Genomic DNA, 11,123 nt, shown 5'->3' with positions numbered 1-11,123 from the left:
TTTATATTTTTTTAATTTATTTAAGTGAGGTTAGTTTTATTGGAAAGATATTATCCCTCACTTCCACTTTCACGACGAATTTATTATATATATATATATATATATATATATATATATATATTATCATTTTTAAGTTATAAATCCAACTAAAACTATAGATAAATTACCCAAAATAAAAGATCAATCACTAAGATTTTTTTAAAAATACATGGTCAATCCACGTCGATTTGTGAGTGTCATTTAGAGTTTTTGTTAGTTTACTAATTATAATTTTTTAAACTAAATATTTTTTATAAAAATAATTACTTGTTCATATTTTTTTCTTATATTTTCTTTTCTTTTTAATAGTTTTGTTTCTATGAGTGTATTTAAAAATATGGTTGCGATTGTTTTTTAAGTGTTTTATATATTAAAATATTTTTTTTTTATTTTTAAAAATTATTTTTAATATCAGTGTATTAAAACAATATAAAAATATAAAAACAAATTAATTTAAAAAAAAAATAAAATTTTTAAAAATATTTTTGGAGCATGAAATCAAACATACATATCTGTTTTCTCCAACAATAATCTTACATCTACTTCTTTAAAGGCGCTAGACCTAATCGTCGTCTATCAGGTAGTGTTCTTGCTTATCCGTTCCCTGCAAACTAGCGGCTACAATTCCCAAGTCTGTTAGAGTTGAAGTTAAGGGAGAAGAAGTGTTTGGAATATATTCTGGAGGCTGTGATTGAATGAATCAACCCTCCCCTCATGTAATATATATATATATATATATATAGGTTTAGGGTTGTACATGGTACTAACCATGTAGTATACTACATATGATCAAAATCCTATATAAAGTAAATACATGATAAATATAAATATACATAATAAACATTCCATAATATGCCCCCTCAAGCTGAAGGAGGAGAATCCACATGAAGCTTGGATCGAAAATAAGTGAAGGACGCATGAGGAAGAGGTTTGGTAAGAACATCAGCAAGCTAATCCTTGGAGGAGATGAACCGAACCTCAATGTCCTTTTTAGCAACTCGATCATGAACGAAGTGATAATCAACTTCAACATGCTTAGTACGAGCATGAAAGATAGGATTAACAGACAAGTAGGTAGCACCCAAATTATCACACCAAAGGATAGTCGTAGGAGCAGAGGAGAAATGAAGATCAGATAACAGAGCCCGAATCCATAAAATCTCAGCAGTACCATCTGCAAGAGCCTTATATTATGCTTCAGTAGATGAACGAGCCACTGTGCGTTGTTTTCCAGACTTCCAAGAAATAGGTGTTCGGCCGAGATATACCAAGTAGCCACCGGTGGATTTTCTGTCATCAAGACTACTAGCCCAATCAGCATCTATAAAACCATGTAAGGAAAGAGAGGAACCTCGAGTGATGTGTAGACCATAAGATGCCTTTCCTTGAAGATACCGGACAATTCTTTTAACAAGGGACCAATGACCATCGGTAGGCGAGTGCATAAACTGACATACTTTATTAATAGCATAACAAATATCTGGGCGAGTAAAAATGAGATACTGCAAGGCACCAACAATCTGTCGATAACGAGTAGGATCAGAATACTGAGTATTCGAGGACAACAATAGCTTAGAAGAGGATGAAGCAGGCGTATCAACAGCTTTACACGAAGACATATCAGCTCTCTGAATGATATCGAGAGTATATTTATGTTGTGAGAGCATAAGTCCCATGGAAGTCTTGGTGACTTCAATTCCCAAGAAATAATGCACAGAGCCTAAATCCCTGATTTTGAATTTTGAATTCAGTAAGGTAATCAAATGACGCAGCAGAGTCGAATTGTTCCCAGTAAAAAGAAGGTCATCCACATACACAAACAGGTAAATAAGATCATGGCCATCAGAGTAAATAAATAGAGAAGGATCAGCATTAGAGGCACGAAAACCAAGAGAAATGAGATAGTCACTGAGTCTGGTATACCACGCCCGAGGAGCCTGTTTTAAACCATAGATAGACTTATGCAGGTGACAAACATTAGATGGTAGAGTAGGGTGAGAAAAACCAGGTGGTTGCTCCATATACACCTTTTCTAGAAGGATCCCATTCAAGAAAGCATTGTGAACATCAAGTTGATGAATAAACCACCCACGGGACACAACAATGGTAAATACTAACCTCACAGTTGCAGGCTTAACAACCGGACTAAAAGTCTCAAGATAGTCTATTCCTTCTTGTTGAGTGAACCCTCTGGCAATAAGACGGGCTTTATACCTGTCAATACTACCATCTGCTCGCCGCTTGATTTTATAGACCCAGCGACTGCCAACAACATTTATAGAGGAACAATAAGGAACTAAAGTCCACATACCATTTGATTACAAAGCCCGAATCTCATCTTGCATAGCTTGCTGCCATGTCGAGTGCTGAGTGGCGTCTTTAAACATGAGGGGTTCATGCTCAGGAGATGTAGAGCACATGGAAGTAGGGGACTGAGCAGAACGCACGGGAGCAGAGGACTGAGACACACTAAGATGTGCCTGTTTTGGTTGGCGTGGATGAAGTGTCATGTGGTGGCTACGAGAGGAGTTAGCTGGCAGAAGGGATGGATTATGAGAAACCTGCTGAAGATCAAAGTTAGATAAATCCACTACCAAATGCAAGCCAGGAGATGAGCCAGAGGAAGGACCCAATGTGAGACTACTAGGAGGCCGAGATGGGGACACAACCGGAGAGGAGTCTGCTGACAGTGGAATCACCGTACCTGGAGAAACAGAAACCATACTTGAAGAGTGATCAGTAGCATAATAAAGTGGAGAGGAGCATATTGAAGTGCAGTAGGATCCATGATTGAGGAGTGCTAGTTGTAAATACTGCAGAAAAAAACAGAACATTGAAAACAAAACACTGGAAGGAGAAGGGGAGGCGCTGGTTGTAGATGAAAAATATATTGCTCTAATACCAAGTTGAAGTTAAGGGAGAAGACGTGTTTGGAATATATTCTGGAGGCTATGATTGAATGAATCAGCCCTCCCCTCATGTAAATATATATATATAGGTTTAGGGTTGTACATGATACTAACCATGTAATATACTACACATGATCAGAATCCTATATAAAGTAAATACATGATAAATATAAATATACATAATAAACATTCCATAATAGTTAGCAAGAGGAAGGGTACTATTGGCCCACCTATAGGGACTTCTCTGGAAACGACGCTAATGAGTGGATGTGAACCTCGTGATATCTTCTTGTTCATGAGAGAAGTGAAGGAATGATGCTGTAAAAAATTGAGTATCCTTTTGTGCCGTCGATAATTACTCGATACACCGGGAGTTACACCTCTTCTAGAAATGAGATTTATAGTCAACATATTTCATAATGGATCTCATGTTTATATTTATATAGAAGTAAGACAAAATTACTTTATAGAGAAAAAAAAAAAAAGAAAAGAAGGCCAGTCTTGTATTTTACGTTTGAAAAAAGAGAGGAGGAAACACTGCGCCACTGCCAAATAGCCCCTCCGTGTAATAAATACATGGGGAAGGGTTCTGTGCATATGTTTGGGTGAGAAAATCACAGTACCGGACTAGAGGAAAAAAAACAGAAGACGACGACGACGACAACGACGAGATGAACACTGGTCCAGCCAAGCAGTCCATTCCGTTCAGCATAGGAAGGCCAGCCCAGAACTGCTTACCAAAACAGAGACAAAAAAAAATAACGAATCATGGACAACAGGAGAAGGCCAAACATGCAAAAGCCCTGAACTTGTATTACAATGTTTCTGTAATAATATATTAATCATAGGATATATAATTATAGAAACATGAGGATAACTATATCATTTAACTTATAGGAAACCCACTTATGTGTTATCTTATTTTTTTTTTTTTTAAATGAATTCTAAAATATGCCCGGGATGCCTCTAAATCTTTTGTCTTCACGATAATCTTGATGATCTATCTGCTGCACCTTTTTACTCCTTTGGCTATTCTCGTGACGACGAAGCTTCTTCATCTTCATGGCATGAAGGATTATTGCGAGGAGAAATATCGCTACTTTGGCATCTTTGAGAATTCAGTTAAAAATGGATGTGAAGATTTCCCAGATAAAATATAATTTTAGAATTAAATGGGGAAGATTGACAGATTTTTCCAATCATAAGCGCCAAACCTTTTATACAGTGATCAATTTGAATACATTTAACAAACACAGGGGTGCAAACGTACATTTACCAATCAGGCGCTGCGATCTCTGACCAAATTGGCAACTGACGAGTGTTTGAAAACCAGTTGCCAACGTTTACTTTCAACCCGAGCCTTCTATGCCAATTCATGTGCTTTGATTGGTTGTTAGTTTTCATTAAAAGGTTTTATTTCCAGCCATGATTGGTTGTTTGCTGGAGCAAGTGGACTCTCTGAATCCTTATCTATCGTTTGCTTATATTGGTCGCTAGTTCTCATGTGGAGACTAAAAAAATCCTTACAGTTAATGGTTTCATCTGACCTACTGTGTGTATCTTAACTAATTTCACCGTACTAAAATTATCACCAAATCTCTAGTGACGCTGAGTTTCTAACCCATATTCTGATCCCACCATTAATGCCTATGACGGTAGATGTGAGTTTCTAACCAATATTCTGATCGCACCATTAATGCCTATAACGGTAGATGTTTCCCTGCTCCTGCTCTGGGTAGTTCGGCTAGGCTATCTAGCTGAAGGGCAAGACACAAGCACGTTAAGTCAAGTGACACTGCTCGTCTGAATATAAATTCCCCTCTGCCTCTGCTTCCAAAAAATCCAAAGTGTTTACCGAACTGTTGAGCTCAGGCACGTTTTTCCCTTTGCGAGGAGGGGATCGAGTTGATTTGCGGCGCTTTTCTGGATCGATCAAAACATGGTCTAGAATTCGCATGTCATTAAGTAGAAGAACGTGATTTGGGCCAGTTCTTGACAATCATTGAGCAAATTCAACATCAAGCAATAAACATGTGTCCAGCTTTACCTAAAAATTACACCCTATTAATTAATCACGCTAAGACAAGGTATAAATGCCAAGTTGCCAGCATTAATGGTGGCAAAGGCCAACCCTTTTTCATCCGATTGACATTATCTGCTTCACCTTTCCATTTGACTATATATATTGTAAGTAAACATGATCAAAACAGTAAAGATTTATGGATTCAGCTCGATAACGCATGCAAAGATTGATGCAGAATATCTCTGCAATAGCGCCTTGTTTGAGTGACTTAACCTCACATTATTAATTAATTAGCAACTTATTGGTAGAGAAATCAGTCCAACCATGCATGCATGAATGCTATGATATTGTTCGGGCCAGATATAAATCATAAGCTAGCTTAATGATCCTTGGCGCCATTTTGAAGCAACTTGCTTATCCTTGGCGCCATTTATTCGCATAATTATCTGCAATTCCTGCTGCTGCTGCTAGCTGGTAAATAATGGTCTTTATAGAGTCTGTAATCTCTATCAACCACCCTATTTCCTTTGTTAAATGCTGATAGCAACATTGGGTAAGCTACTAACTGTGAACTAACTCTAATGGCTTTCTATTTAAGAAGGCGAATGGAATTTTGAAGGTTTGAAGTCAAAGGTTCATTCATATATACTACATTCATTCATTGTAACAGATAACTAAAAATTAATTGATTAAAAATGCGTACGCGGCATGTATGATGATAATTTGGATGGATTTTTTTTTTCTTTTTTGTAGGAAACTATCCAATAATCCCCTCGCCCACTTGGAGCTTGAAAATACATATAGTTTGTCTTTTATCCTTTTCGTTTTCTTTATTTTTTTTAACGTCGTATGTGTCCGTACTTACGCCCACCTCGACTAGATATAGTTTCTTTGCTCTGTCATGCACTGATTCCGTACCTAAGGCGTGACAAGAGCATGAATCGGTAATAAAGTTGATAGCAAAGTTGAACGCAATCAGTTGGTGGGAGTTGAGAGATGGAGGAAATGGATCTTAAACATCTTCACGTGTACAGCTCGCACATCCCCTTCTCTTATAAGATCACCTGCTTTCATTTCATGACCTCCCATCTTATAAAATAATAATACTGGCACACCAAACTCTCAAGCCCCACCTCTCTCTCTGTTTCTTTCAAAATTAAACAATGGATGTTCCCATGTTAGTATATGCTTTTCTCATCTTCTATCCCCTCCTCATGTTATGGAGGCGGGTTGATAGGAAAAGGGACCCAGAATGTTATATACTAGACTATGAGTGCCACAAAGCAACCGATGACAGGAAACTCGACACAGAGTGTTCTGGGCAAGTGATAATGAGGAACAAGAATCTTGGTCTGAACGAGTACAAGTTTCTGTTGAGAGCTATTGTGAGCTCTGGAATTGGCGAGCAAACCTATGGTCCCAGGATCATATTCAACGGTCAAGAGGAGAACCCTACATTACAAGATTTAATTTCGGAGATGGAGGAGTTCTTTCATGACAGCATCGGAAAGCTCTTGGCTAGGTCAGGCATAGCTCCTAAAGAAATCGATGTTCTTGTAGTTAATGTCTCCATGCAGTCTGCTGTGCCTTCTCTACCCGCTATGATCATAAATCACTATAAACTAAGGGAGGATGTTAAGGTTTTCAACCTCACTGGGATGGGTTGTAGTGCAAGCCTTGTATCCGTCAACATTGTTCAAAACATCTTTAAGATTTACAAAAATGCTTATGCGCTTGTTGTCACCTCGGAGTCTTTAAGTCCAAATTGGTATGCAGGCAGTGATAGATCGATGATTCTAGCAAATTGTTTGTTCCGATCAGGTGGGTGTGCCATGCTCTTGACTAACAAAAGGGCCTTAAAGCACCGTGCCATGCTCAAATTGAAGTGCCTAGTTAGGACACACCACGGAGCTAGAGACGAGTCGTATGCATGTTGCCATCAAAGAGAAGATGACCAAGGGCGCTCAGGGTTTCACCTGGACAAGTCACTCCCAAAGGTCGCTACACGAGCTTTGGTCGACAACCTTAGAGAAATAGCCCCTAAGATCTTGCCTGTAAGGGAGCTGCTTAGATTTATGGTGGTGTCATTAATTAGGAAATATTGGAGCCACAAATCCACAAAAGGAGCTGGTTCTAGTCCTGAACCTGTGATAAACTTCAAGACAGGTGTTGATCACTTCTGCATTCACACTGGGGGTAAGGCAGTGATCGATGGGATTGGCGTTAGCCTTGATCTCACCGAGCATGACTTGGAGCCAGCAAGAATGACTCTGCATAGGTTCGGCAACACATCTGCGAGTAGTCTTTGGTATGTTTTGGGATACATGGAGGCCAAAAGGAGGCTAAAGAAAGGAGATAGGGTTTTGATGATGAGCTTCGGTGCGGGCTTTAAATGCAACAGCTGTTTGTGGGAGGTGCTTAGAGACTTGGGGGATGCAGGTAACGCGTGGACGGACTGCATTGATAGCTACCCACCAAACTCATTGACCAACCCATTCTTGGAGAAGTATGGATGGATTAACAATGAAGATGATCCCAGCACTTTTGCTGTCATGGGTCTCTTAGGACGTGGTCTTAGGTGATCTGGACAAGGGTCTTGGAAACATGGGGTTGTCATGCAGTTAATTATTTGGTTGTTACGTTATAATGTTTTACGCACTAATTATTAATTTTGGGTTGTTAAGATGACCTGATCGTGGATCTTTAAAAAATAAGATTGTTATGCAGTAATAAATTTGAAGCTACGCTGGAGTCCGTTCACTACTAAAAAATGTAGTAATTAGCAACTAACTATCCCATTACAAATAACATTAAAATCTGTTGTTAAAATAATTTAGCAATGAAATCAGCAACAACAAATATTAGATATAGATTTGTCGTTGCTAATTTTTTAGCAACGTATTTGTTCATTGCTGATTTTGCAGCAACGGATTTTATATTGCTAAAATTAGCAACGGAAAATCCGTTGCTAGTTTTGTGAATCTGCAACGGATAATCCGTTGCTGATTGATGAATTATTTCCAATCAGCAACGGATAATTATCCGTTGCTGACTATATTATTTTTATTAAATTAATTTTTTATTTATTTATCAAAATGATTTTTAATTTGTTTAATTAATTATTTATGGATATTTTAAAAATTGTGGAATATATATAACCAACATAAATTACTATTAAAAATAACTGTATCACTAATAAAAAATGGAATAAAAATAATATTTATATTATAAAAATTTAGTTAAACTTGCATCGATACAAATAAGTCGAAATACAATAAATAAAAAAAAAAACAAAAGATACAATCATGGTGTTGATTGCGGAAACGAACCATGATATTGTGGATCGACATAAGATAAATCAGGATATAGTGGTCGAGGTGGAGTAACCAAGAGATGGAATCTGAACAGAGTTTCCTTCATAGGGACTGCTTGCATTATTCATAGAATTTTGGTGTCTTGAATTCATTGAATTTTGGTGGAGATGCCCCACAATAGTGCTGGCAGATGACACGACCAAAAGATTGATGTCTTTTCCCAAGTGCAGGAGTGTCGAAGTAATAAATAACCCGGTAAAACCGGGGTCGAATCACAGAGAGGTTAATTGTATAAATTATAAATAACAAGACAACAACAACAACAACAACAACAATAATAACAACAACAATAACAATAATAATAACAATAATAGCAATAATAGTAATAGTAATAGTAATAGTAATAGTAATACTCAGTACGTGGCGTTGTTATACCTGAGAATGATCTAAAAGATCGGGTCACAGGTTTCCAGCCTATATACTGAGTTTATGAAAAGATCAAAGAGATATATTATATATAAACAGAATGTAAATAATAATAATAATAATAATAATAATAATAATAATAAAAGAAGATGAAGATGAAGAAATTAATGAGAACTTTGAGATGAAAGATTAATGTAAGGATTAAATAATGATAAAAACAAATATCAAGGTTAGAGGATCCACCAATAGTATTTCAAACAAGTATGGTATAAACTCTTATTACTCAATTTGAAAACCACACAAAGAGAAGGTTCCAATCGAATGATTTATCATTAATAGCTCATTAAAAATTATTAACATGATCATATTAATTATCTTATTTACATAACACCAAACTTTTAAATATTGTCAGGAATTCATGATGTTAACTGATGTTAACAACAAATTAAGTTCCTTTCATAGCCCAGGTGTAGGTAATACCATACGATTGGGCTATGAGAGTGCCAAGCATTTGTTGTACCAAGTATTATATAACACAAATCTAGATTAACCATTTAACAAGCAAGGTATTAAGAATTAGTAAGATAAAAAGATAAGACATGTTAATATTAAACAATAAGATCCATGTTGAGTTTACACCATACTTATTCTTACACCATTAATGTAATCTTTTCACCTTGACATAATAAACTTAGCTAAACATAATGAAGAAGAGAAACATAAATAAACAAAACAAGAACATAAATAATATACAAGTTAACTAAGGAAAGGAAATGAAATGAAAAGCATAAACAAGATATTAATGAAAGCAAAACTTAAGAATTACAAAAAAATATAAAGAGAGAAATAAAGAGCATGAACTTGATCTGAACAACCAAGCTCCCAAATGCATGGCAAAGGCATCCTTTTATAGGCCAAAATTCAAAATTATTGATTTGATAAATAATTGTTGAGTGGGTGGCCAACTTTTGACTTGGTGAAAATCCTTATCTTCTTGTCTGAATAAAACAAAAATGGTACCATTCGAACTGGGTCTACTAGAAAAGATGAAAGTTGTAGGAAATTGACTCAGCTTTCTAGGAAAAAAAATGGAGGTCATTTGGACTTCTAGAACTCCAGATATGGGCCAAACACTGAACAATATTCGGGTTGCAGGACAGATTCGGACTTCTCCATTGTTGCTATAATTTGGACTTGAAAACGACCTTCTTAGATCTTGATGAAAACATGAAAGTTATAGGCCTATGTCTTACTGAATCTGTGTAAAAATTTGAGGTCATTTGGACATTTGGAACTCGAGATATGACCCAATTACCGAACAATATTCTAGTTTGGACTGCACCAACATCTCTTTTCTAAGTTTCACCCTCTCTTTATCTTCAGAAATTTCAGTAGTTGAATTCATCAATCAATCCTTTGATTTATGTGATAGGCCTGCATTTAAGATGAACATTTACCATATATTAGGGCATTTTATAGTATTAGACTTGTTATTATAAAACATGCTTTAGTTAAGGAGTTATTGATACTTTAAGTGCAAAATGATGATATAAAACCTTGATAAATATGCACTTTTAAGTACTAATCACACCCCCCCAACCAACTTATTACTAGTCCCTAGTAATCAAAGCGTTAAAATGGAAAAACAATTTGCAAGTTTCATAAAGCAAGGCATTCATCATTCAACTTACTTTAATCTATCCAGATAAACAAACTCTCATTAAATTCATATATCTGCCCAATACCTCTTAAACAAGATATTACTAAACCTTTCTTTTGTGCTCAAAATATCAACATATAGTTATGAGACTTTACTTGGAAGAAAAACAAATTTTTGTTCTAATGTTTAAGGTTAATTTCCTTAGGTTGGGATTATTTGTTTTTTATTTATTTATTTATTTATATACACATACAACTTGAAACACAATGTATCTTTAATCCATGTAATGAGTTTTAGGCTAATGACTCCCGGACCAGTTGATCTTAGGGCATTAGGTGTTGAGACACCCCTACGAGCTTAGCAACTCGGGTTGCAGATACTGATACGTAGATAGTGCAATGTTTGATTCCCTTAAGCTTTTCTCCTCAACCCATGTAACAAACGTTGGGCCAATAGCTCCCAAGTCAGTTGACTTTAGGGTATTAAGTGTTAAAACACCCCTTAGGGCTTAATTACTTAGGTTAGGGAGGCTACGAAACCAAACTTATCTACCTTTTTATTATCATTTTTTTTTTTTTTTGCAAATTATGTATTATCCCTTTCCCTTAGTTGTTACCTTTAACAAAAGAACATAAATAATGTAATAATCCAATGTGCAACCCACAATCATATGTTAAAGTGTGTGTGTGAAAATAAAGATTTAAAAATACTTGTTAAATGAGCATATGAGCAGAATCAAGTGCTACCAATAC

At 36.1% G+C, this 11,123-nt stretch overlaps 1 protein-coding gene across 1 annotated transcript; it reads left to right on the top strand.

Moving 5' to 3' along the window:
• The first annotated feature begins 5,929 nt into the window (after window positions 1-5,929).
• LOC118045665 (3-ketoacyl-CoA synthase 12) lies at window positions 5,930-7,744 on the top strand. The gene has a single exon (XM_035054355.2). The coding sequence runs from the start codon at window positions 6,135-6,137 to the stop codon at window positions 7,551-7,553; it is 1,419 nt and encodes a 472-aa protein (XP_034910246.1). The 5' UTR covers window positions 5,930-6,134; the 3' UTR covers window positions 7,554-7,744.
• The last annotated feature ends 3,379 nt before the right edge of the window (window positions 7,745-11,123 follow it).

This window comes from Populus alba, chromosome 1, assembly GCF_005239225.2.
Source record: "Populus alba chromosome 1, ASM523922v2, whole genome shotgun sequence".
NCBI lineage: Eukaryota > Viridiplantae > Streptophyta > Magnoliopsida > Malpighiales > Salicaceae > Populus > Populus alba.
This window is presented reverse-complemented; position numbering and strand designations above follow the sequence as displayed.